This window comes from Apodemus sylvaticus, chromosome 5 (assembly GCF_947179515.1).
Source record: "Apodemus sylvaticus chromosome 5, mApoSyl1.1, whole genome shotgun sequence".
In the NCBI taxonomy this organism is placed as follows: Eukaryota; Metazoa; Chordata; class Mammalia; order Rodentia; family Muridae; genus Apodemus; species Apodemus sylvaticus.
In genome coordinates, this window is record NC_067476.1 from 152,975,287 (window position 1) to 153,003,016 (window position 27,730).

General features: G+C 48.3%; 1 protein-coding gene and 1 pseudogene across 4 annotated transcripts in view; one reads left to right on the forward strand and one right to left on the reverse strand.

Moving 5' to 3' along the window:
• Window positions 1-7,172: 7,172 nt before the first annotated feature.
• Slc9a8 (solute carrier family 9 member A8) overlaps window positions 7,173-27,730 on the forward strand; it is a 50,267-nt gene continuing 29,709 nt past the window's right edge. The window contains exons 1-5 of one of the 4 annotated variants that reach the window (XM_052184346.1): window positions 7,173-7,289; window positions 10,722-10,900; window positions 19,219-19,299; window positions 25,007-25,065; window positions 26,983-27,066. In XM_052184346.1, the coding sequence (XP_052040306.1) occupies window positions 7,276-7,289; window positions 10,722-10,900; window positions 19,219-19,299; window positions 25,007-25,065; window positions 26,983-27,066 (417 nt within the window). In that variant the 5' untranslated portion in view covers window positions 7,173-7,275. The other 3 variants (XM_052184350.1, XM_052184347.1, XM_052184348.1) reach the window with 3 other exon arrangements.
• LOC127686443 (tubulin polyglutamylase complex subunit 2-like) lies at window positions 9,538-10,120 on the reverse strand (annotated as a pseudogene).

The window sequence follows — 27,730 nt, forward strand, 5'->3', positions numbered from 1 at the left end:
CTCCACTAGTGACACACCTCCTCCAGCAAGGCCACGCCTCCTCCAGCAAGGCCACACACACCTCCTCCAGCAAGGCCACGCCTCCTCCAGCAAGGCCACCCACACCTCCTCCAGCAAGGCCACACCTCCTCCAACATGGCCACAGTTCCTAATTCCTCTTAAATTATCTGTTGATATATATGAGCCTATGGGGGCCATTCTTTTGTTTGTTTGTTTTGTTTTGCTTTGCTTTGAGACAGGGTTTCTCTGTGTAGCACAGGCTGTCCTGGAACTCACTCTGTAGACCAGGCTGGCCTTGAAATGGGGGCCATTCTTATTCAAACCACCATACCTATGGTCCTAGCCTTCCAGACCATCAAGATAATGTTTCCATAAAGCAACAACAACAATTTACCCGGCAGTGGTGGCTCACGCCTGTAATCCCAGCACTCTGGGAGGCAGAGGCAGGTGGATTTCTGAGTTCGAGGCTAGCCTGGTCTACAGAGTGAGTTCCAGGACAGCCAGGGCTATACAGAGAAACCCTGTCTCAAAACACCAAAAAAACCCAAAAAAAAAAAAAACAAAAAAAAAAAAAACAAAAAAAAAACAAAAAACAAAAACAAAAAACAAAAAAAACAACAAAAGGACCAAGACAAAAATAAATGGGGTTGGTGTGACAAACAGGAAAACACACAGTTCTCACCTCAAAAGGAAAAAGAGAGAGTTTATTCTAAAGCCGGATATGAGTGGCTGTGACCTAGGTTCAGGATTTCAGGTGTTCTCAAAACTCCACATGTCAACCTAGTAACAGGGAATGGAATTTTTTTTTTAACTTAGTTGTTTTGTTTTGTGGGACTGGAGTGGTTAAGAGCACTGACTGGTCTTCCAGAGGTCCTGAGTTCAATTCCTAGTATCCACATGGCAGCTCACAACCATCTGTAGAAGAGGGGATCAGATGCCCTCTTCTAGTGTGTCTGAAGACGGCGACAGCGACAGTGTACTCACATATATGAAATAAGTAAATCAAAAAATTTAAAAAAATTGTTTCGTCTGCACGCATCCATGTGTACTGTGGATGTGCACTGTGTTCTTGGAGGCCAGAGGAGGCGCTGGATCTCTTGGAGCTGGAGTTTCAGACAGTTGACAGCTACTATGTGAGTTCTAGAAATCAACCTGGGTCCTCTGCAAGAGCAGTAAGTAGTTTGTTTGGTTTGGGTCTCCCCACCACCATCACACAGGGTTTCTCTGTGTAGCCCTGGCTGTCCTGGAACATACTTTGTAGACCAGGCTGGCCTCAAACTCAAAGATCTGCCTGCTTCTGCTTCCCAAGTGCTGGGATTACAGGTGTGCACCACCGCTATCCTGCAACATGCTCAACTTTTCAAATACCGTGGTGGGGAGCATCAGGTAGAGCAGTGGTTCTCACTGTCCTCAGACTGTGATTCTTCAATACCGTTCCTCACGTTGTGGTGACCTCCCAACCATAACATTTTTGTTGCTTTTTCATAACTGCAATTTTGATACTTTTTTTTTTGTTTGGTTTGGGTTTGTTTTTTTTTGTTGTTGTTTTTTTTTTTTTTTTTCCGAGACAGGGTTTCTCTGTGTAGCTCTGGCTGTCCTGGAACTCACTCTGTAGACCAGGCTGGCCTCAAACTCAGAAATCCGCCTTCCTCTGCCTCCCAGAGTGCTGGGATTAAAGGCGTGCGCCACCACTGCCCGGCTTGATACTGTTTTAAATCATAATGTAAATATCTGAAATTCAGAATATCTGATATGTGACCCCTATGACAGGTCACTCAGCCTGAAGTGGCGGTTTCAGCAAAGCAAGGACACCCCTTTTACAGGCCTCACAGGCCATGCGTGAGGTTCTTAGCTTTGGGGTTGGTGGAAGCCAGGGTTCTGTTAACACATCCCAAGAGCTTTCATGTGACAGTCACAAGGATGTGAGGTTAGAAGCAGACATGGGCAATGGCTGGCTCTTAAGGAAGCTAACTATAGCCTCAGTTAATTCGGCTCATGATTTGCAACCTCCCAACCTCTCCCTCACTCCCAGTCACTGAGGTCTGTAGAACACTCAAGGTAAGTACAGTTTCTCTCCAGGAGCTTCTCTTTACAGGGATGTAACTCAGCCATGAACACCCCCCCCCCACACACACACACACACACACACACGCCGCATGCACAAAGCCCTGAGTTCCATCCCTAGACCGCACAGAAAGGCTATCATGGCACACACTGTAATCCCAGAAGGACAAAGGGTTCAAGGTCACCCTCCTCAGCTACAAAACTCAAAAGGCATCCTTGGCTCCCCAGTGAATGCCAGGGCAGCTGGTCTACATGACACTGTCCGGATTTTTTTTTAGTGTCGGGACCGAGTAAGTGGCTCAGCGGTTAAGCGCACACACTGGCTGTTCTTGCCGAGGGCCCAGGTCGGAGTCCCGCTCCCACACAGCTCCTCACAAGCACCTGCGATGCTAGTCCTAGCAGACCTGATGTCTGCTTCCGCGGGCAAAACCTTCATAGACACAGAAACAAATAAATAAAAGTCAGACTTGCAAACCTTTTATTTATAAAAATGACTTTTATTTGTGTGTGTGTGTGTGTGTGTGTGTGAGACTACAGCTCACGTGGACAGCCATGTGTGAAGGTCAGCAGACAACCTGAGAGGGTAGGTTCTTGCTTTCTGCCATGTGCGTCTCTGGGATCGAACTCAGGTCCTCAGGCTTGGCCACCAGCACCTTAGTCTATGAATCATCTAAACAGCCCAAAGAATTGGTAATGTAAACTTGCTATGTAGATCAGGCTGGCCTGGACTGGGTGGATCTGCCTGTCTCTGCCCAGCCTGTGCTGGGGTGAAAGGTTTCTACCATCACATCTTGTGATAGATTTTTTTTTTTTCTGCTACCAGGGGATTGAGCCTCAGGCCTCGAGAATGCTCCTCCACAGAGTTGCAGCCTTTCAGTACTTAAAAGGTTTCTTCATAAGGCAGCTGATCCTCACGTGTTCGCATATTGTGACATGAGGGTTATACCCCACGGGGCACTAGGCCCCAAAGCCCCACAATATCTCCTGTCTGCTCCTTAGACACAAGCCGTGCAGCCCGAGTGATCGAGGGAGGGCTCCCACAGGCTGTGACATTTCAGCTGAGACAACAAAAAGTTTCCTGACAAGGAGGGAGAAGAGCAACAGAGAGGACTGGCAAGAGCTCGCCCTGCAGCCAGACGGCCTTCTAGGGAGGGGTGCTGTCAGAGCAGCTGCAGGCTGGAGCTGCGGCGGGGCTGGACGGGCATCCTGGCGCCTCCGCTGCGTGTACTCTTATGACAGTGACCTCTCCGCCTGGCACGCCACAGGCTCCAGTTCAATGGCTCTATTTACCTTCCCGGGACAATAACCCAGGAATAGGTGAGAAGAGCCCGGGACTTGCCCAGAGGCCAGAGGGCAGGTCTGCAGCAGCCTGAGGGTTGGCTGAGCTAACCGGGCAAAGGCGTGACCTTCACAAACCCCGGCCCAGCTCTGGTTTAGCAGGCCAGTGGGTGGGTGGGTGGAGGGGGCAGCCCCTGGGAATTTCAGCTATGAGGTGCTTAACAAGTGTGACTAGCCAGAGCCCCAGCTCCGCCTTTCACAGCCAAGCCGACATCTCACTAAGCATAGCTCCAAATTGTAGAAAGGAAGCTCTCCGCCCCAGGGCAGAGGCAGACGAACTAAGGCAGTTGTGAGCAGTTACTGCCCACACCAGACTGCACCTAAATCCCAGTCACAATAGTGGTTTGCTGTGTGCCGGCTTGGCTACTCTGTGTCTTCAGGATATATCAGTATATGCTGGGATGGTTCTTAAGGGATTAAGGAAACAACAGGATTGCACCACACCTAAAGGAAGAACTCAGTATCAAGCGGGCGGATCTCATCCGCTTGTTTTAATGTGTTTATGATGATAGCCCTAAGCCTTGGCAAGTGAAGGGCTGTTTCTGCCACCAGGCCCAACCCTGACTTCAGTCTGCACCAGGAGGCCACCTTTTGCCACCTCTGCCATCTCACCTACGTTCAAAGGAAACCCTCCCGTGACTTTTTTTTTTTTTTGAGACAGTCTCTCTACATAGCCCTGATAGCCCTGGCTGTTCTGCAACTCTGTAGGCCAGACTGGCCTCAAACTCACACAGCTTCATCTGCCTCTGCCTCTCAAGTGCTGGGATTAAATGCTTGTGCCACCATGCCTGGCTGACTTATTTTTAAATGTTTATTTATGGTTATGTGTGTGTGTGAGTGAGTGAGTGTGTGTCATCCACCCTTAACTCCCATGTCTGGGGACCTGACGCCCTCTTCTGACTTTGGGGATGACAGATTTGGATGCATAATCATGGCGGACCTGAATTGGACAGTCACAGCAGGATGACCTTGAACTTGCAAAGCCTTCTGAATGGCAGAGACAGAAGCCATACTCATACTCCCCCACCCCCTTTGAGAGGGTCTTGCCACACTGGTCAGACTGGCCTCACCCTCAAGAATGTTGGGATGACAGGGAGGTGTGGACTCTCAGACTATTGGTGACCACAGGATGTGGTTGGAGACACAGCTCTATACTGCGCCTGCAGCCTGAGTTCTTTCCAGAGACTTCCTCACAGGTAGATCCAGGAAGAATTCTTTTTTCTCTTTTTGGCTTTGGAGGCAAGGTCTCAATGTAGCCCAGGCTGGCCTCAATCTCACTAAACAGCAGAGGATGATGACTGTTGATCCTCTGGCCCTTCTCGCTCAGCCTCCCCAGGGCTGGGGCTTGAACCCAGGGCCTCGTGGACTTGAGCAAGCACTCTGCCATCTGAACTGTATGCTCGCCCCAAGATTCCAAAGGAACACGACATTTATTCACACATGCCACCACAAGGCACATATATATATGGTGGCTGAAGATCAAAGTTGTTGTTGTTTTTCTACCATGTGGGTCCCAGGGATGGAGCTCAGGCCCTCAGCCTTGGTGGCAGACTCATTTAACCCACAGACATTACCAGCCTAGCCCCAGAAAAAAATTTAAGATGACTATGAAGAGGTTGTTATCTTGTGTTTTTTTGACATTTCGGTGTGTGCATACACATACACACACACACACACACACACTCAGGTCAGAGGGCAGCTTTCAGGAGTCAGTTCTCTTCTGAAGGGCTTGGCATCAGCCCCTTTACCCTGAGCCCCTCACCAGTCCCTCAGAGGTTTCCTTTAAGAAAGGCACCAGGAAAGGGTAAAACACCCCTGAGAGTGTGGCTGTGAGCTTACAAGAGCTGGGCTATTTATACAAAACCCAGCTACCTGCTGCCCGTGCCTTCTGAAGACAGGGCTGAAGACAGTGAGGCTAAGGAATTTCTTGGGTGGATTGACAACATAAGGTGGTTGGGTCTTGATGTGCCAAGGACAGGGACTGCAGCAAGTAGGGAAAACTCTCTTTCTCAGGGGCTGCATGGGAAATTCAGGTGTTTTCTCTAAGAGAAGACTGATGTCTTTTGGGAGAGTCCCAGAAAATGTGTGAGAACAGATTTTACCTGCTGTATCTACCTCATAAGCCAAGCCTGAAGACTTGAGCTCAGAACCGAGCCCACATAAAGGTAGGAGAGAAATGTCTCCACAAGTGTCCTCTGACCACCACATGCTGGCCCCAGTATATTTATTTATTTTGGTTTTTCAAGACAGGGTTTCTCCGTATAGCCCTGGCTGTCCTGGAACTCACTCTGTAGCCCAGGCTGGCCTTGAACTCAGAAATCCACCTGCCTCTGCCTCCCAAGTGGTGGGATTAAAGGCATGAGCCACCACCGCCCGACTTCAGTATATTTATTTTCAAATTTTTCTATTGATGGTATGGGTGTTTTGCCTGTATGTATGTCTGTACAGTATGTACATGCAGTACCTGCAAAGGCCAGAAGGCGGTGCCAAATCCCCTGGAACTGGAGTTACAGCTCATGGGAGCCACCAGTCCTCTAGAAGACAGGCCAGAGGGTTCTTATCCACTGAACCATTTCTCTGGTTCTTTGTTTATTATTACCACCCTTTGAGATAGGGTCTTTTATGTGGACTTAGCTGACTCTAGCATGCATTATGTAAACCAGACTGGCCTCAAACTCAAAAGATCCATCTGTCTCTGCCTCCAGAGGACTGAGATTAAAGGTCCATGCCACCACCCAGCTGCTCAAGGTCTTTGTTTTCAAAAATTCCATTTATTTGGGATGTGTGTCTTGGGATTTCTACTGCTTCCAGGAAACTCCACTTGGGGAGGAATATGCCTGAATGGGGGTGGGGCGGGGCGTCTACCACCCTCCTGTCCCAACCACTCAGGACGATGAGAGATAAGGATCATTCTCTGGGAAAGTGACAGAGCAATCATGTATTACTATCTATTAAGCTTTATTAAGTGGGGAAAAACTACCTAGGGTGGAAGGGGCTCTGGAGAACCCCCGGCAGTCCCATAAAGACCTCGGCAGTTGCGGGCCAGTTTTAAGCAATATAGTTGACTGTTACCCTCGGTGTTGAAAGCCCAGTGCGCAATGCGCTTGTTGTGCAAGCACGAGGACCCGCGCATTCCCAGCATCCACATAAAAGCCGGAGCTGGCTGCTGGCGTCTGTAATCATAGGGATAGGGAGACTGAGAAAGGAGGGTCCCTGGAAGTTGTTGGATAGCTCAACGAGTAAAGGCGGTGCCGCCAACCCTTATTACCAGAGTCCAATGCCACGGACCGTCACGGCGGAAGGCGAGCGTGAAAGCCCCTCAAGCGGTCCTGGGTCTCATTGCCACATATACCACACCAACCAATAAACTAACCTCTGTATTCCTAGCTCTCAACTTTTATACTACGAGTACACTGTCTAGCGTCTCAAAGGCCCTCTGTCTACTCTTCCCATAGCTGGGGAAACTGAGGCCCATTCGGAACGCGCCTCCAGACTCGCTCCGCACAGCCTGCCCGGACGTCCAAGAGAGACCTTCTTCCCCCATTCTTAGCCCTGTGATTTCCACGCCGGGCGAACGGCTTTGCTCACCGCTGAGTCACCCGGATCTCAAAAGTTTCCTCCAAATCTTTCCCGACCGGAAAAAAAGTCGGACTGTCCCGAGGCCAGATCGTCACAGGGCCTGGCCGGAAAAATCCCACAGAAAGTCCCTGAAGTCATCCTACGCTCCGGCCACCGAGAGAACCGCGCAGAGGGTCGCCCTGGGAGGCCAAGCCCCGCCCCTGCCCGCAGCGGAAACCGGAAGCAGCCGCAGGCCCCGCTAGCCCTGCGGCGCCGAACTCTGTAGTCTCGGAAGCTCGCAGGACTCGGGAGAAGATGGCGGAGGAGGAGTGAGTGTGCCGCTTCGGGTAGCGGAGGCGGCAGGGCCGGGCCGGCGGGCGACAGCGGGCCTCGGCGCCCGGGTGGAGTGGCGCGGGCCCACCTAGCCGGGGTTGGCGGTGGGCGGGACGAGGATTCGGACCCCGCGGCCTCTCGGAGGTCAGCTACTAATCACCACGCGCAGGCCTGTAGCGTGGCCTGGCGGAAGCCGCGAACGTCGCAGTTTCCGGTTATCTGAGCGTTCCCAGGCTCTCCTCCTCTTTCTCCAGGAAGTTCTCCCATTGCCACGAGCAGCCAGTGGCATCCCCCGTAACCATGAACAACCTTCAGTGTTCTTGTGTGTCTCTAGCAGGTTTCTTTCATTCATTAACTGCTAGTTGACCGTTTTTCTCGGCCCTGGGCGTCGGGAGCCGCCATGATGCTTTAGTGGGAGACTTTGTGTGTAGACAGGGTGTTTTCAGACCTTGCCAAATGCTTGGAAGGAAATTGAGTAGCATGAGGGACGAGGAGTCCACCCTGGGGGGCTGGGGTGGAAGAAGACGTCTTGTACCCCGCAACTTGAAATCTTACAGGAAAGATGGGGAAGGCGACATGTTAAAAAGGTCCGAACCAAGAAGGGTCTGTAGCGCAACCGGTCCCCGGTTCAGTCCCTAGTACTGCCAGGAAAGACAAGGAAGAAAGTGAGTACTTCAGAGTGGCAAGTGGTGGACAGTGTCTCGAGACATATATGATGAGGTCCACCGCAGCTCTTTTGGGGTATGTGCTACTGTTAGTCCATCCTCATGCTTGGCAGGACACCACCTGTTGGGGGTGTGTTAAAATTCTCTCTTTGAAATGAGCCCCTAAAATTAACAAGGAACCCCTCAATTGATTCGGAACTTTTATTGGGAGCATTTCAGGTAGCTTTTGGCCGCTCAGGAACGAAGAACTCATTAACTCTTATGCACCTGTCCTGTCCCAGACACTAACATAGGCCTCAGCAGTACAAGATAAAAGAGGTTCTATAGAGCCAAATGGGTTGAGGTGTGGGTTTGAAGCTTGGTCAGATTATGGGGTCCAGGAATGAGGCAGTGCTCAGTGTGTCACCTCTACGCTAGTTTACACGCCTAACCTTGCAAGCATGGACGGAAGCCTCAGGTAGAGTCGCGCATTCCAGAGCAGGCAGTCTGAGCCTTCTGAGTTTCAAGAAGGATTTGGTAGGGTAGGGTAGGGCACTCTGGGGAGAACATCTGGGCAGATTGAGCTGATGTCTTCAGTTTATGGATGTAATCCCAGTAGGGCTGGAATCTGCTGACTGGTAGTGCCTTTGCCCACCATGCCCAAGGCCCTGAGTTCAATCCCTGGTTTAGTCAAACACATACACTGCACCCAAAATTCAAGGAAAATGCAGTCTAGGAAAGTAAATAATACTGAACCTGGGGTGTGGGGGAGACTCCAGTTCCCCTAGGAATTTGTTTTTGCTTTGTTTTCTTTTTTGAGCAGGTTCATGCAGCCCACAAAACTGGTCTTGAAACTCACTGCAGATCACTCTGTGGGCTAGGGCAACTTTGTCTCAAACTCTTAGCTTTCCTGCATCTCTTCTCCCAAGTGCAGGGATTACCATACCCTGCTGCCCTCATGAAGTTCAAAGGGCAGACAGTATCCTCTCCCCCAGACAAGTTTCGTTTTTCGAGACAGGGTTTCTTTATGGAGTTCTGGCTGTCCTGGAACTCACTCTGTAGTGGTTTCTCAAAGCATAAAGCCCACGAAGCTAAGGGTTTAACAGTATCCGATCCGAAGGACAGTATGAAAATGTTCACGTGCAATGTTCTCCAAAACACTTCTGTGACAGAAATGCTCCCCTTTCTGTACTGTCCAACATGGAATCTACTATCAGGTGTGTGCCTGAAGGTATGAACTTTTCATAACTGAAGTGGTCACATGACTAGTTGATATTGATGCTTCATGAGTCCAACAAACCTTGGGTTTATTTCGGAAGGTGACCTCTCTAGTTACTGCTAAGAGGTTAAGGATTGGGTACAGACATAAGAACGCCCTGGTACATTGGAAAGTCTTCATTGGTTTTGGAGATGAGGTTGTCACAAGGGACTCCTGGGGAGAATTAGGTGTGATGGTCCCAGCTTCTGGCTAAGGACAGTGAGAGCAGAGGCCTAAGGCTTTGGTCACTCAGGAGAATGCTGACACCTGTTTGAGGGTGGGGCCACCACAGGGCCATGTGTGCCTGGATATTACTGATGGGAGGTGACAGAATGCTTATTTTCAGACAGGGTTTCCAGAGCCTGTGGAAGGCTTAGAGGTAGGAGGCGCCAAGGGTCCAGGCCCATTGGCCACTGGCAGGCTGCACAGGCCCTTTCTCTGTGGGGATTAAAATCTTGTTCTTGCACTTAAACACCTTGCCAGCTTGTTGACAGAGGTGTCAGGCTCTTCTGTGAGCACGCCTGTGCTGTAGGTGATGGGTTTGTACATATTGAACCAGTGCTTGGCCTGTGGCTAATACCGTAGCTAGTAAAGGCATATTGCCACTGGGGCAGGCCTAATAGGCGGTAAAGGTATCTGTGAGAAAAGGCCTGTAAATGCTGTCCAGGAACCATATCTCAGTGTCATGAGATAATCCACGTTTCCCATTGTTGTAGAGGAGGCAAACTTTCCCATTCCCATTGCATGAATCCAGCTCAAATGTCGCACTGTGGCAGTCAAAGTGAGGCTTCTCTGGCTGGTGGGTTTCATTGCCTTCTTGAGTATTATCCTCTAGGTCCGCCAGGGTTGGTGCACTAGGAACTGAGTACACGGAAGACCGGATGAGCTGAGTCAGTTTTGAAATGCTGTTAATCACCATGCCTCCCAGTGAAATAAAAGAGGGTTTCTTTGTTTTATGGGTTTTTTTGTTTTTTTTTTAGAATTATTTATTTATTTATTATATGTGAGCACACTGTCACTGTCTTAAGACACTCCAGAAGAGGGCATCAGATCCCATTACAGATGGTTGTGAGCCATGTGGGTGCCGGGATTTAAACTCAGGACCTCTGGAAGAGCAGTCGGTGCTCTTAACTGCTGAGCCATCTCACCAGCACTCTTGGAATCTTGATCCTTCTCCTCTTCCTGGGTGCTGGGATTCTGGCCTGGGCCACACAACTGGTTTATCCAGTACTGAAGATCAACCTAGGACTGCAGCCACTACCAGTTGAGCTGTATCCCTGGCCCCAGAGGTTTGTAACCCTCTCTCCATAGTCCTGACCCCTTTCTTCCTGACCTCTGGGTGGATTACCGTAGTCAAAGATAGTAGGAGTCACTGGTGTGCTGCGCAGGCCGGAATATCTCTCTCTTCAAGGCCAGTCTACTGGCACCACCATTAGGGTTTTGCTGAATTCTCATTCAGTCAAGGTGTATGTTTTGATTCCTTGATCCTTTTCTTTATCTGAATGCCACTTGAATATCTCCAACAGGTTCTCCAACACGACTCATGAGAGCGTCAACTTCACCCTTCACACTACCTCGGCCGTCACCACGAAGCTGGTGCTGCCAACTCCTGCCAAGCCTATCCTTCCGGTGCAGACGGGAGAGCAGGCCCAGCAGGAGGAGCAGTCGAGTGGCATGACCATTTTCTTCAGCCTTCTTGTTCTAGGTGAATAAGCCCAGAGGTGTCTGTTACCTGTCAAGACTCTCTTTCCTTCCTGAACTCAGGCCTATCAGTTCCCAAAAGCAGTGTCTTAGCTTTTGAAAGAAGGAACTTTTTTTTTTTAAGACAGCATCTCTCTAAGTCTAGCCCTGACAGGCATGGAACTCACTTTGTAGACCAGGATGGCCCCAAACTCACAGAGATCCACCTGCCTCCTCCTCTCATTTCCTGAGGTTAAAGCTGTGTGCTAACCATTGCCTGGCCAAGAAAGAGCTGTTGATCTGGAGGGTGTGGTGTTTTGTAATCCCATTGCTGGATCCCGTGGGTCCACTGACCACTGAGCCTACCTGAATCAGTCAGCTCCAGGTCAACTAAAGGCCTGTTTCAAAGAAAGTGGAAAGCATTTCTGAGAATAATACCCAAGATGTCTTCAGGCCTCCACAAGCACTTACCTACACACCCAGTTTTTTAAAAATGCAGCTGAAGCCACATACTCACTTTAGGTTATCTAAGGATACAAAGCTTAGGGTGTGTGTCTGAAGTCTGTGCTTCCTCCGGCAGTAAAAGCTGCCTCATTTACTCCTCTTCGGTTGAGACAGGGTCTCAGGGAATGAGGGTGGGCTCTGAACTCATTAAGTAGCAGTTACCTCCCAAGTGCTGGGATTATATGAGTATGTACCATCACCCCTGCCTTATTTATACTGTTTTTCTTTGGTGATACTGATGTGGATTGGACCTTTCTAGGAGAGCAGAAGGCAGAATTGGGTTATGGATTTCCTTTATCAAGACAGTGTCCAGTGTAGCCCAGGCTGGCCTTAGTCTTGGTAGCTGAGGAATTTCAATTTTCCTGCCTTTGTCTTCCCGTTGCTAAGACTATAAAAGTGTACCACCATGGCCTGTTAGAGTATTTCTCTGATGTCTGTTAGGACTAGGTTTTAAAGACAATAAAATTTTTTTGGTCACATTTATATTCAGGGTAGAGTAAATGGTCAAAGAATTGAACACTGTAGGAATGACAGATTGCTTAACTGACTGATCTTTTATTTTTCTGAGACAGTCTCACTTTGTGTAGTTCAGGTTGGCCTCAAACTCTCAATGGTCCACTGACCATGCCTTCCTAGTGTTGACTCAGCGCTGGGTGGGCAGATGCCACCACAACCTGCCTTTTGTTACAGTCCCAGAACAGTGGGTCTTTTATCAGGTTTACATTTCTTTAGTGTATGAGGTTTTCTTTGAGAGTGTCAACCAAATGTTTGCTTGCTATTGTATGGCTCTGCTAGAGGCTATGACAGGCGTGCCCTTGCGGCACACACCCCTCGGCTTTCGTTCCCATGAGTAAAAACATTAGAATTGTAACCTGGTGCTGTCTGAGCTCAGCAGGCTCCTGGTGGAGGAGGAAGGCTTTACCTTACTTGACCTTTCATTTAACCTTGCTGAGCTCTGACTCCACAGGAAACAGTGAGTCAGGACAGTGAACCCTGTTTGGCATAAAGGTTCTGTTTAATGAGTTCCACACCTCCAAACAAACCTGGCCCTTGCTTTTCTACTTTTTTCTTCCCAGGAGTAAATAAAAGACTGTTTTCTACAGTGGACAAGAGTGCTCCACGCCTATAATGCCATCCTTGGAGAAGCCAGGGCAGGCAGGCAGCCTTGGCTACAAATGAAACTCTTATGTCAAAAACCTAAGAAGAGGCCAGTAAAAAGGCTCAGCAGACCCTGTTTCGAAAAAACAAAACAACAACAACAAAAACAAAAGGCTCAGCAGGTAAAGGCAGCTGCTGCCAAGCCTTATGGTCTGAGTTCAGTCCCCGGGACCCACGTGGAGGAAAGAAAGACCCGATCTTCTGAGCTCCACTTGCCTGTGTTGGCACATATGCCCTACCCCCACTTAAAAACTAAACAGAGCCACTAAAGCCAGTAAAAACATGAGGGTGCAGTTTCCCTTATGTGTGTGTAACTTGAGTTTGGCTTCCCATGGGTCTTGGACCTTACTTTCTCTTTTTTTTTTGGCTTTTTCGAGACAGGGTTTCTCTGTGTAGCCCTGGCTGTCCTAGAACTCACTCTGTAGACCAGGCTAGCCTCGAACTTAGAGATCCACCTGCCTCTGCCTCCCAAGTGCTGGGATTACAGGCGTGCACCACCACCGCCTGGCTGGACCTTACTTTCTCATTGTGTGAGTTTAGTAATGAACTGCTGGAATGGCTGCCCCGGTGGGACACCAGGAGAGTCCAGAGCAGAGAGGACACACATGGCTGGATGTGGCCAGGGCTGCCTGCCAGGGAGGCAGAGGAGGGGAGGTTGAAATGAGAAATCAAATGAAGATCTTTAGCATCAAAATAAAACTTTAAACTATGAATGCAGTCCACAGAGAAACCAGGAACCTTATTTTCCTGGTCCTTTCATAATGTGCCTTTATAGACTATCGCAGTTTCTTCTTTGACTCAGTTTATCCAAATAGCTAAAGGTTAACAAAGTCAGCAACGACAAACAGTGTAGACACAGACCTGTAAATTAGTTTCTGCTTGAATGAACCTTAGGAAATCATAAACTTTATTTAACAAACATTTTTTAAGATTTATTTATTTCATACACACACACACACACAAGTGCCCTGTCTTCAGACACACCAGAAGAGGGCATCAGATCCCATTACAGATGGTGGTGAGCCACCACATGGTTGCTGGGGTTTGAACTCAGACCTCTGGAAGAACAGTCAGTACTCGTAACCTCTGAGCCCTCACATATATTCTTTATTAAAAGTTTTTTAGAAGCCTGGTGTTGAATACAGTTAGCAAAGACATAAGTGGTTATGCATACATCTCTAAGTCATTTTCTGTTAACCTGATGTGTTAGGGTTTCTGTTACTTCAAAGAAACACCATAACCAAAAAGTAAGCTGGGAAGGAAAGGTTTATTTATTTGGCTTACATTTCCATATTGCTGATGATCATTAAAGGAAGTCATGGCAGGAACTCAAGCAGGGCAGTGTTCTGGAATCAGGAGCTGATGCAGAGGCCACAGAGGGTGCTGCTTACTAGGTTGATTCTCCTGGCTCGTTCAGCCTGCTTTCCTATGGAACCCAGGACCACCAGCCTGGGGATGACACCCACCATGGGCTGGGTCCTCTACATAAATCACCAGTGAAGAAAATACCTTACAGTCAGATATTATGGAAGAATCTTCTAAATTGAGATTCCCTCCTTTCAGATAACTCTAGTTAGTCAAGTTGACGGAAGACTAGCCAGCACTCTTAAGTGACCGTTATAACTTTAGGAATTTAAAAACTGTAGTTGTCATCACTTTGGCTACGATTGTGTGTAAAGACTGATCATCCGAGCCTGGCAGTGGTGGCGCACACCTGTAATCCCAGCACTCTGGGAGGCAGAGGCAGGCGGATTTCTGAGTTCGAGGCCAGCCTGGTCTACAGAGTGAGTTCCAGGACAGCCAGAGCTATACAGAGAAACCCTGTCTCGAAAAAAAAAAACCAAATCCAAAAAAAAAAAAAAAAAAGACTGATCATCCAGCATAGGCCGTTCTCACCCTTTCTCCACGGGCCTTGCTCACAGCTCCCCCCATTTGCTGTTTGCACTCTCAGGGCAGAGCCCATCGTCCTGAGCAGCCACCCAATCCAAACACGCCGAAGGCGGCATTGGAGGAAATGAGATAAAGCTAACCTTGGAGGCTTAGCATTGCCCCGTAGTCTCAAAAAGGAGATACCGTGGTAGCCGAAGGGCTCAGTAGGACTAGTTGTTTAGTTGGTGCTGCCTTAGCTGGTTTATACCTGTGCTCACCTTAACCAAGATGGTGATGAGGTTGCATGTCTTCTCTTTAGCCATACTGAAAAAGGCTACCAGTCACGTGGTTGCAGTTTACGCTGTGGCGGCCCCATTGGGCCTGTACCCTTTTATTTATATTTTTTAAAAACATCTTTCCTAAGCCGGGTGGTGGTGGTGCACACCTGTAATCCCAGCACTCTGGGAGGCAGAGGCAGGTGTATTTCTGAGTTCGATACCAGCCTGATCTACAGAGTGAGTTCCAGGACAGCCAGGGCTATACAGAGAAACCCTGTCTCAAAAAAACTAAATCCAAAAAAAAACCCCAAAAAAACAAAACAAAAAAATCTTTCCTAAACCACACTTGAAACCAGCTCCATACAAAAATGCTATAGCAAATTAAGATTACTTATATATAGATATTTTTACTACTGTTAACCATTTCTGTTACAAGTTTTAAGCTAATTTTAAAGGATTTTACAGATTTTTTTTTTTTTTAAGATTTATTTATTTATTATATGTGAATACACTGTGGCTGTCTTCAGACACTACAGTAGAGGGCACCAGATCTCATCATGGATGGTTGTGAGCCACCATGTGGTTGCTGGGATTTGAACTCAGGACCTTCAGAAGAGCAGTCGGTGCTCTTAACCACTGAGCCATCTCTCCAGCCCTTTACAGATCTTTTAAACACAACAGCTAATAAACGTCTAGATCCTGATGAGATGTTGTATGGCTCTTTGGGGGTATTCCGAGAGTTAAACATTGTGACTATGCTGTGTGTCACTTTTGAGAGAGGCAGCAGTGCTCCTCACGGGACTAGTTGCCCATCTTAGCTGTCTGCTGAGCACGTGGCATCCTGTGCTGGCAGCCCTTTTTGGCTTTCCTTCTTCCTGTCAGGCGGCCAGCCTGACCCAGGACAGAGACTTTGCAGGGATCTTAAATAAATAAGTGTGCCTGGGTCTGGAGAGGAAGGTGCCAATCCAAGCTCCAGAATCAAGCCTTTCTAACAAAGTTAGAGGCAGGATTGTCAGGCAGCAAATACCTTTATCCACAAGCCATCTTACCCGTCCTTAAATTAATTTTTAAATGATTTCTTTATTTTTTTTATTGTATGTACATTGGCGTTCTGCCTGCATGTATGTATGTGTGAGGATGTCAGATCCCCTAAAATCAGAATTAAAGACAGATGTGAGCTATAGGTGAGTGCTGGGAATTGAACCTGGGTCCTTTGGGAGAGCAACCAGAATGCTTTGGGGAGAAAGTTCATCAATTAAGAGCACTTGCTGCTTTTTTAGAGATTTGAGCTCACTTCCCAACATCCACTTGGCACTCACAGCCTCCTGGGACTCCAGCTCCAGGGGGTCTCATGCCTTTTTCTGGCCTCCATGTGCACCCCCATGCCTGTTCACATGCATACAGACCACACACGACCACATGCACACAAAAGAAATTTTTTTTCTCGAGACAGGGTTTCTCTGTGTAGCCCTGGCTGTCCTAGATCTCACTCTGTAGACCAGGCTGGCGTTGAACTCAGATATCCACCTGCCTCTGCCTCCCAAGTGCTGAGATTAAAGGCGTGTGCCATGACTGCCCGGCAACATGCACACAAAACAAGCCCAGCTTGGTACACACAGCAGAGCCGACTGCCTTCCCTCTGCTCAAGGGCTTAGGCTCACCAAGAGTGGTGACCACATCTTTGCTTTGTGTTGAATGCAGGAGCTAACGAGGTTAAATATTTACAGTGAAACAACATCACAGATTGGTAGCTTACAATACACAGGGAAATGAGGACAAGACTTCTGAACTGGCAGCTGTTTCCTGTAGCCACCTGGTGCTTTTTGATGGAATTCGAGAAATCAGAGTTATCTGTGTAAACTCTGAGGGTGGCCTTTTAGCTTTGCAGATTCAGGGTATGTCTCTGTCTCTGTGTGTGTGTGTCTGTTATGTGTACATGGGTTATGAGTGCAGTTTGTGTGTAACTGAATGTGCACATATGTGTGAAGGATGGGGGTCCATTACAGTATCTTCTTCATCTGTTCTCCTGGTTCCCAGGAGTTCCATCTCCTCAAACCTCAGGGCTGTGCTTACATGCTGCACAGCAGGCTGGGAAGGATGGAGCGCAGCCAGGTTCTGAATTCCACTTCTTCCCTTGTGGTATCTGGGCACAGCTACACACAGGGTGGAAGTGGGGTCCAGCGGGCGGGGTCTGAAGGATGCGGGCCTGGCAGTGAGTGTGGGGTAGGAGGCTTGTCCGTGGACTTCAGGGTCACAGCTCTCCCAGCAGTCTCCAGTGAAGCAGCTGTGCACACACACTTTATTTGGGATGGACAAGAGTTCCATGAACCTTGGGGAGTTCAGGGTACATGTAAGTCATTGGCTGGAGCTTCATGTACCCAGAATGCCTCATGGAGAAGCTGTCCAGATATCCCAGGTGCTTGCTGAGCAGGGTCTTATCTGGAGAGAAGGTGGATCTGTAATTTTACCAAGTACTATGTGACATTCCTTGGATAGAAGTTGGGGGGGGGGGACTCCCCAGATCAGACAAAGAAGAGGACACTCTGCTAAGAAAAGGGAATCCTCCATTTTGAGTCAAGCTCAGGAAAGCTGTCTGGATATGGTAGACTAAAATCTTAGTAGCAGGGTCTAACAGCTCTCCTCCTCAGTTTTTAGACAAGTCTGTCAGGAAACCTGGAGCTGGTGACACGGCCGGGCTGGTGGGAGCGCAGGATCTTTCTGTCTTCCCCAGTGCTAAGACTGCAGCAGCCCAGTCAGCTTTTCATGTGAGCACTAGGACTGTGACACCCCACACCCCTCCTGATGTGCTCATGGAGCAGGCACCACACCCTCCAAGCCGGCTCTTCTGCCTCATTTGAACATTTTTCTTTCAGTGGATGTTTTTAGAACTGAACATGGTGCTATCTTCATATAATCATAATGCCTGAGAATCTGAAGCAGGAGCAGTGCTATGAGTTCAAGACTACAGAGGGCAGTCAAGTGAAAACCAGGCTAACCTTCGCCACATACATAGATCTTGCTGGTGCTGTTCAACTGTTCTGTGGTTAGTGAGCTGCAGTGCAGCCTCAGTGCTGGAGAGCCACACACACCATGTGTGGACTGTGAGCTTACATTTGCAATGATGCAGATATAGAACAGTGGGGTTTGGGGCCCAGAAACTTTTATTATTTACATTACTATGTGTCTGTGTATTCATGCTGTGTACATGTGGATGTATGTATGTATGTATTTAAAGGCTTGTTGTATTTTTCAGACCCAGAAAATAGGTTGATAAGATCTTGCCTAACACACGAAGTCCTGGTTTCAATCCCCAGCATAAACTGGGCATCTGTAATCTCAACACAGCAAAAATAGAGGCAGGAAAAACGAAAAGTTCAAGGTTACCCTCCCATACCCCCATATATAACAAGTTTAACAACTTGGGCTACTTAAGACCAAAGCTTAGGGCTGGAGAGATGGCTCAGTGGTTAGAGCGCTGGCTGCTCTTCCAGAGGTCCTGAGTTCAATCCCCAGCAACTACATGGTGGCTCACAACCATCTGTAATGGGATCTGATGTCCTCTTCTGGTGCTTTTAACAACAGCTACAGTGGATGCATATGAATAAAAAAATAAATCTTAAAAAAAAAAAAAAAAAAAAAGACCAAACCTAAACAAAAGAAGGAGGGGAGGAAGAGAGGGGAGGGAATTTCTCATAACCAGGAAAATGTGAACCATTTTTAATAGCTATCAGTGCTATAGCTAACTATGATTGTGCTATTCGAGGGCTGCGGGACAACTTAGCAGGGACAAGTGCGTGCCATACAAGCCTAGCACCCACATAAAACCGGAAGGAGAGAAGTGAGGCCAGAGCTGTCCCTCTGTGGCATGTCTGAGTGACAAGTGTAATGGTGCCCTCTTTAGCCCCAGCACTCAGGAGGAAGAAGCAGGCAGATCTCTGAGTTTGCAGCCAGACTGGTTGTAGGAGAACCTGTCTCAAAAAAAAAATTTTTTTTAACCCATTTGTGGGGCTGGAGAGATGGCTCAGCGGTTAAGAGCACTGGCTGCTCTTACAAAGGACCCAGGTTCAAATTTCCAGAGCCCAAAGGGGCTGCTCACAGTGGCCTCCAGCTTCAGTTATTAGGAATCCAGCGCTCTCTTCTGGCCACCATTGGGCACTACACTCACATGGTGCACATATGTACATTGCAGGCACGTACATGTGAAATAAAACTATTTTTTCATTACTTTTACTTGTTTATGGCAAATGCAGACCCAGAGGTCAGAGATAACCCTCAGAAGTAGCGTCTCCTTGTACATGGTAGTTGTGAGAATCAAACTCTGGTTGTCAGGTTTAGCAGAAAGTGCCTTTACCAGTTGAACCATCTCACAGGCTCTACAAATACTCTTTCTTTGTTGCTTTTTAAAAAGAGAAGGGAAAAGACAGTAGAATTTGACCCATGCTCACTGTTTGCTCGCCCACTGTCCGTTAGCCCGACTCCCGTGAGATAGCCACTGCCCTGAGCCCCGTCTTTAAACTGCCTGTGCTTCTCACAGCCATCTGCATCATCCTGGTGCACCTGCTGATTCGGTACCGACTGCACTTTCTCCCTGAGAGCGTGGCTGTTGTTTCTCTAGGTAAGTGATACTGGGGTCCATTGCAGAACACGTACCCATACATAATGGTGCTGTCTCTCTGGGGGCCAGCTCAATACCACATCTGTAAGAGATGTGGTACCTTTTCAATTTCTGTTACCCTTTTAGCAGCTCGTCATAAGGCTAAAAGTCCATCTTACAGAGGAGGTAACAGAGAGGCCCATCTGTCATCCAGAGGCGCTTTGGCCTCCTGCTTCTCACCACCCTCAGGGCACAGTGATCTGCCAGGCCATATCCAGCCCCAGTGAAGTTGATGGTTGGCATTTGGCTGATAGGGCCACTGTCATAGCTAGAAGGGCTCTGACTTTATCTCTAGAGTGGCAAATGGCTCCTTTGGTGCCAGAGCCTGTCGCCCTCTCTTACTTGCCCTGCCCCCAGCCTCCCCTCCTCACACACACCTTGGTTAGCCTGGAACTCACAAAGACCTGCCTCCCAAGCAGCGGGATTAAATGTGTTGCTTTGTTCCTGTTGCCCTCTCATTTATACCCCCATCTTCCAGGTGACACTCCCCTGTGGACAGAGGAAACCCTGAGTTTGTCTAGTTACCGGGTCCTTTAGATGCTCATGGCGTCAGCTAACTAGAGAGTTCTTTGAGTTCTAGGTGGGATAGCATTCTGAAGCTTCCTTCCTGCCTCTGGGGCGGCTCACAGTCATAGAGCTGCTTCAGGGCATGTGCAGCTTTGTGGATAGTTTTACCATTTATTAAAAATAAAGATTGGGGGACTGGAGAGATGTCTCATCAGTTAAGAACACAGGCTTTTCGTAGGATCCGGGTTCAATTCCCAGTACCCACATAGTGACTCAACTTGTCTGTTACTCCTGTTCTGACAGGTCTGACATCCTCTTCTGGCCTCTTTGGGAACTGTATAATGTGGTACACAGACATACATGACCACAAAACATAAGATAGAAAAATAAAGTTAAAAAAGAAAGAGCAAGAATAAATATAGAGCCAGGAGAACTCAGGAGACAGAGGCAGGCAGATCTCTGTGAGTTCAAGGCCATCCTGGTCTACTGTTAATGCAAAGATTCACCAGAGAAAATCCAGTTCAGCAAATTTGAGCCAAATTTGAAACAAACTTTAATCAAATACTGACCAGGATGGCCTTTGGTCAGGGTCATTCCCTGGAATTCCTAGCTGAGTGGTGATGAGACATCTTTTGTAGGGGTGATTTCAGGACAAGTTCATATGCCACCACATTTTCCCTTGTGGTGGTATTTTCCAAGAACTATAACTCCCAGCATTCCAGGGTTACCTGGTCTTCAGGCAGGTGGGCAGGCTGACTTCAGGTTTTGCACTGTGTAAGTTCCAGGACAGAACTACATAGGGTTACCCTGTCCAAAAAAGAAAAAAGAAGGAAAAAGAAGAGGAGAAGGGAAGAAGGAATAATAATAATAATAATAGGGGCTGGGGAGATGGCTCAGTGGTTAAGAGCACTGACTGCTCTTCCAGAGATCCTGAGTTCAATTCCCAGAATCCACATGGTGGCTCACAGCCTTCCGTAATGGGATCTGATGCCCTCTTCTGGTGTGTCTGAAGAGTACAACAATGTACTTTAAAAAAGTAATAATAATAATAATTGGCACAGTGATTAAGAGCATTCATTGACTGCTGTCGCAGAGGGCCTGTAGTCCAGCAAACACATAGCACTTATAACCATCTGTAACTATGTTCTAGGAGATCTGATGTCCTCAGGCAACAGGCATGCATGTGCCTGTGATGTACAGGCATACATGCAGATACAACATCCACACACACAAAAAAAATTTTTAATGAATTTTAAAAATATAAAAATTAGGGACAAAAAAAGTGTCTCAATAGTTTAGTCCCCCAGTTCATATCGGGTCTCAGAGCTGCCTGTGACTTCAGAGGGTCCAGCACCTACTTGGGGACATGTGCAGGCAGACAGGCAGACAGAAAGACAGACAGCTAAATGTGGGTGAGTGTGGCTCCCTGAGACCACTGGCCCTCAGGCTCTCGGCAGGCACGAGCTGCCTGGCTAAAGCCCACTCCTCCTTTTTTTTTTTTTTTTTTTTTTTTTTTTTTAAGAAATAGAACCGAACTTGTACTTGGCTTTTGGTGCTGAGGACTGAACTCAGGCCTCCCAGGCGCTAGGCAGGCATGTGCTCTCCCCGCTGAGCCGCTGAGCTGCACTCCCACTGGCTTCTGGTGTCCTCATTTTGATCAGGCATCTCTGTGAAGCCCAAGGAGGAAGGGATACTCTGATAGTGTTTGGTCGTGGTTATCATGATAATGATGCTCTTCGCTGTGATTGATTGGGAGGGGTGAGGCAGTGGGACTGACAGGAGGTATGTCGGGGTTCTTTCCCTTCTTTTGATGCTGCCATTGGAATGTGATGCCTGGAGCCATCTTGCAGTTACTTTGCTCAAAGACAAAAGCTAGACTACTGAACTTGGCCAAGGCGCAGACGGGAAGGCCAGAGTCTTGGTGGTATCGTTGTTTTCCTGACCTGACAGCCCACGGTAACGCGCAGCACTGCCTGTTACAGGGATAATAAGCAACTGTTCCCAGAGATGTTCCTACACCAGCTCCTCCAGCTTGCTGTTAAAAGTCTGTAGAGCAATAGCAAACTTTTCCCATTAGAAGGCCACAACAGTCACTTTCAAACAGACTCCGACTAGAGAGAGTGCACTGCAAACCTCTGGACTCACATAACTAGAAAACCACAAGTAATGGAGGCTTCTGGGCCTGAGTCCCTGCATCACCACATCACTTCTGGTTCTGTTGCTTTCTTTCTGGCTTCTCTCAGGCAGGCTGCTTAGTCAGCAGCCCTGCAGGTGCAGTTGCCATGAGCAGGCTGCCGTCCCCTCTGGTGCCAGACTGTGTCCTGCTGCCTACACTGCCGCTCAGACTCAGGAGGAGGTGACCATTGACCACTCTTCACCCATGTGACCCAAGTCACTGTCTGGTGATAAAGAAGGCATGTCTGCTCACATGGTAGAAAGCACATCTGAGGAGTAGTCAAGTCGAGTGTTTCTTATGTGAGGAGTGGTCAGAACAGAAGCAGTGATAGAGCAGACAAAACAATCTGTATTTCCTAAAGCCCAGGGCTAGTAAGCTGGTTCAGTGGGTAAAGGTGCTTGCTGCCAAGCCTTCAGCCTGAGTTTGATCCCCTGCTTCCATATGGGATTGTCCTCTGAGCTCCATACACGAACTTGGTTGCCTCCTGTCTTGGGTTTCACTGCTGTGAACAGAAACCATGACCAAGACAACTCTTATAAGGACAGCATTTAATTGGGGCTGGCTCACAGGTTCAGAGGCTCAGTCCATCATCATCAAGGCAGGAGCACGGCAGTGCAGGAGTTGCTGAGAGTTCTACATCTTGTTCTGAAGGCAGACAGAAGAAAACTGGCTTCCTCAGGAAGCTAGGAGGAAGATCTCTGAAGGCCCACCCCCACAGTGACACTTTCTCTAACAAGGCCACACCTCCAAATAGTGCCACTCCCTGGGCCAAGCATATTCAAACCACCACACCTCCCTTCCCCTCATATGAAATGAGGGGATAATTTTTTTGTTGTTGTTTTTTCGAGACAGGGTTACTCTGTGTAGCCCTGGCTGTTCTGGATCTCACTTTGTAGACCAGGCTGGCCTCAAACTCAGAAATCAGCCTGCCTCTACCTCCCAAGTGCTGTGATTACAGGCGCCGGCCAATACATATTTAAATGACTGGAAACACCCCTCTCCAGCTGGAGCTGAGGTGGCTGCTTCAAGAATGTCTGACTTCTATGCCCACAACAACTCCAAATAAAGCTGAGAGGAAGCAGGCCGGGTATCCCTCAGACCCTCCCCAGTGCTCAGCTCCTGTGCTCTGCAGTGCTCACAGGACACTGTTCTAAGAGTAGGATCAGCATCCCCACGTAAAGATACTATAACAACAATTTCAGTTGTACTTCTTGAGAGGGTTCCTTGTTAACAGATATCTGTATTTGGGGGTATTACTCAGAGGAATAAAAATGACTCAGAGTTGGGCGGTGGTGGAGCACACCTTTAATCCCAGCACTTGGGAGGCAGAGGCAGGCGAATTTCTGGGTTCGAGGTGAGTTCCAGGACAACCAGGGCTACACACAGAAACCCTGTCTCGAACCCCCCCCCCCAAAAATGACTCAAAGACAGCTGCATCACCCGAAGCCCTCCCTGCATGATGACACTCACAGGGAGCCCTGCGGTGCACATAGCCTGTAGGTGCTCATCTGAGCCTTGCCCCTTCCAGAGGCTGATGGTTTCATGGACTTAATGTCTTGTTTGTTTTATTGGGGTTTGTTCGTTTTGTATTTTCCAGACATGATCTCACTATGTAGCTCTGGCTGTCCTGGTACTCACTATGTAGACCAGGCTGGCCCTAAAGCTCACACAGATCCACCTGCCTCTACCTCCTGGGTGCTGGGATTAAAAGTGTGCACCACTGTGGCTTGCAGGTTTTGGTTTTTCAGAATAGCGTTTCTCTGTGCAGCCCTGGCTGTTCTAGAATTCACTCTACAGATCAGGCTAGCCTCAAACTCAGACATACTCAGAGGTGCCTCCCAAGTGCTGGGATTAAAGACCATCCAGTAGTCTGCTGCTTTTACTCTATTTTATTTTATTTTTTGGTTTTTTTTCGAGACAGTGTTTTTCTATGTAGCCCTGGCTGTCCTGGAACTCACTCTATAGACCAGGCTGGCCTCAAGCTCAGAAATTCACCTGCCTCTGCCTCCCAAATGCTGGGATTAAAAGCATGTGCCAGCACTGCTTTTCCTTTTTTTTTTTTTTTTTAAATAAAAGGAGAGAACACAAAGTTGGATAATATTGGAGAAAATAAAGGAAAACATAAAACCAGAGGTGAGAGGGTCAGGAGTTCAAGGCTATCCTTAGGTACATAGCTTGAGGCCAGTCTGGGTTATATGGATCTCCAAACCGACCTTTGTTCACCCCAACCTGCCTTTCATTATAAAACCACATGTAACAATTGTGTATGTGTATCCTTGAATTGTGCATATGTGGCAGTTAAAAGATAGCTTTTGAGGGGAGGGTGTGTGTGTTGAGATGGTTTGTCTGTGTAACTGTTCTTGAATTCAAAAAAATCCACTTACCCCTGCCTCCTGAGTGCTGGAATTAAAGGCATGAGCCACCATGCCCAGCCCAAAGGACAACATTTGGGAGTTTCTTTACACACACACACACACACACACACCCCACCCATGCTTTTAAGTGGTAGACATAAGAATTAGTGGTATACACCTTTAATCTTAGCACTGGGTCGCAGAGGCAGGGACATCTCTGAGTTTGAGACCAGTGAGCTTCAAAACAGCCAGGGCTACACAGAGAAACTGTCTTCAAAACAAAATAAGAAAGGATGCTTAGCATAGGACACATCCATCCGGCTCCTAAACTCCTGTTGTTTTTCATTGGAACTGGGTGGTACAGGAGGGGTGACTGGCCGCCAAAGGTGTTACCTCCACACCAGGCAGAGCAGCACCAAGTAAGGTTTTCTCCTCACACACTCAGATTCTGCCATGGTGTGTGTGCCTGAGATATAAGTGGGAAGCTCACCATGCTTCACACCACGCCATGCTGATTCCTGTTCTTTCTCAGATACAGTCTGCAGTGCTCTAGGGCAAGTTGCTGCGACAGGCACCACCCAGTCCAGCCAGGCTGCCTTAGCCGAGTCTGCTGTCTGCTTTCTCCCTCCAGGTATCCTCATGGGAGCGGTGATAAAGGTGATAGAGTTTAAGAAGCTGGCGAATTGGAAGGTAGGTTTGTCATGACCACACTTCTGTCTTCTGTTGTATGTGGCTGTGCGCACATGTGTGGAGACACGGTGAGCAGTCTGGGATCAGTGTTCCTCACTGCCTAAGACCTGTGGAGGCCTGGAATCTAGGAACCCTGCTGTCTCTCCCTCTGCTGCTGGGATGCCAAGTGTGCGTCCTATCTTTATGTTTAGTTCCTCTGACTCCTGAAGCGGACATTAAAGGCTGTGCCACCATACTCCACTTGGTTTGTTTTGAAACAGTGTCTCTCTTTACTCAGGCTTGCCTGAAATTGTCAATCCTCCTGCCTCAGCCTCCAAAGTGACTAGGACTAGAGGTGAATGCGGTAGACCCTGCTGGGAAGTCCTTTTGTAATTTGGTGCCTAAGAGGGCATGCTGCACCCCAGCCTATGGTTGCTGGTATAATTAGATTAGATGCAAATGAAGTCCGGGGCAGCTCAGGAGGCACAGCATGGTGCTGTAGCCTGGGCTGTGAGGGCTGAGGTGCTCTGAGTGAATGCTTGGCCATTTGAAATACCCAAGTTGGTGGAGGACGCCTATGGTCAGGACTGCTTACTTGGCCTAGGGAGCAGGTGGCACACACCTTTAATCCAGCACTCAGGAGGCCAGCCTGGCCTATAGAGTGAGCTCCAAGACAGCCAGGGCTGTCACACAAAGAAACCCTGCCTGGAATAACACAAACAAATCAGTGTTGCATTGTGGGGACTGTGCCCAATACTCAAACTGGGCAGGCAGTTCACAGACACCTAGTTACTGCTCCAGGGACCTGACTTCTGGCGCGCGCACACACACACACACACACACACACACACACACGTTTTTGAGATTTATTTGTTTTGTTTGTCTGTATACCACGTGTGTATATCAGATCTCTGGAACTGGAGTAAACAAATGGGTGTTAACGTCTATGTGGGTGCTGGGAATTGAACCTGGGGCTGCAAGAGCAACCAGTGCTTTTAACCACTGAGACATGGCTGCAACCCCAGGAACATATCTTTCAAAAAAAATTAAAAAAGCAAAATTTTTGTTTGGTTGGTTTTTGTTTTATTATGTGACTGGGTCTCTGTAGTCCTGGCTGATTATCAGGCTGGCCTTGACATCACAGAGATTCTTCTGCCTCTGCCTACCGAGTACTTAGATCAAAGGTGTGCACCACCATACTTGACAAGAAAGCAGAATTTTGAAGGGGAAAGAGAAACAAACCAAAACACTCAGGTTTCTTGATGTATGAGGTAGTGGTTGGATCCATATTGTTCAAGCCCCAACTCCAATCATCTCAGGCCAATCTTGGGACATAGCCAAAAGGCACATGGAACCTTGTCATGGGCCATCTCTGGATCACTGTCCCTTTCTGACTCACAGGATGTTCTCTTAGCTCAGGAAGCACAAGGCCCCGGGTTCAATCCTCAGCACCAAGAAAAACGTGAGAGAAAGCAAAAATTCACTGTGAATGTGTGCCCTCGTCACCTGCCTCTGTCCTCTCCTCACCTCTGACATTCAGAGGTCCTGTTTTCAAGTGAGGTCACAGCCCAAACTTGCTGATGGACTGACTGCGGCAGGAGACTGCTGCGACCCTGCTGCGGCAGCTCCTCCTTTCGCTTCAGAAGCTCCAGAGTCTCACCCTCGGAAGCCTCAGCTGACTGTAGGAGTCAGCTCTTACTCTGTGGTTCTGGGAATCAAGCCAGGTCCCCAGCTGCAGGGGCCAGAACCTTCGCCTCTGAGTGCGTAGTATCAGACATAGACATGGTCTCTGCTTGGCTGTTATCAGGCGGCTGTTTCAGTATCCAACAGTTCTGCCAGCTGGAGGCCCTGAACGCAGGCTTCTGAGTGCTCTCTCTGCTGACTGATGTCCTCCCTTCCGCACTCCCATCCTGAGGGTCTCCCCTTTTGACTTTACAGGAGGAAGAAATGTTTCGCCCCAACATGTTTTTCCTTCTCTTGCTCCCACCTATCATCTTCGAGTCGGGATACTCACTGCACAAGGTAAGGCTCCCTGGGCCAGTGCCTAGTGGGGGTGTGGCTGCTCCCCAAGAGTTTGCCGCCCTTTTAACAGCAGTGGCCCTGCTTCCTGCGGCAGGCTTGGCACTGGCATGCTGATCTGCACAGGTGCTGGAGCTTCAGGCCTGCTGTTGGAAGGCTGTGGGCGGTTTGGCCAACTGCAGAGCAGATGGCATTTTTATTCTTTTATTTCTATTTCTATTTTTATTTTTGACATGAAATCTCACTGTGTGGCCCTGGCTGGCCTTGGACCTCACTGTGTTCCTGCTTCCTGAGTGTTGGTATTAAAAGGCTATACAAAACAAAACAAAAACAAACAACTCATCACACCCAGCCCCAGTACATCTCTCAACTGTTGTCTCCCCCTTAGCGCCACCCTAGAGGATACTCTTGTCCTAGAAACAAGGAATAGCATTCTCTGTATTGAACCCCTTCACAGTGCTGCCTGGGTGGACTCTGCAAAGTCCTGCTAGCTTCCGTTCCTTCCTGTGTGGAACTATAGGAACTGTTCCCGCGTTGACTCAAATACTCTCTTGTTTTTTATGGTTTGGGTTCTTTTGAAATAGAGTCTCAGGTAGTCCAGGCTAGCTTGGAACTTACTGTGTGGCTGGAAGTGATCTTAAACTTGTAATCCCCCTGCTTCCACCTC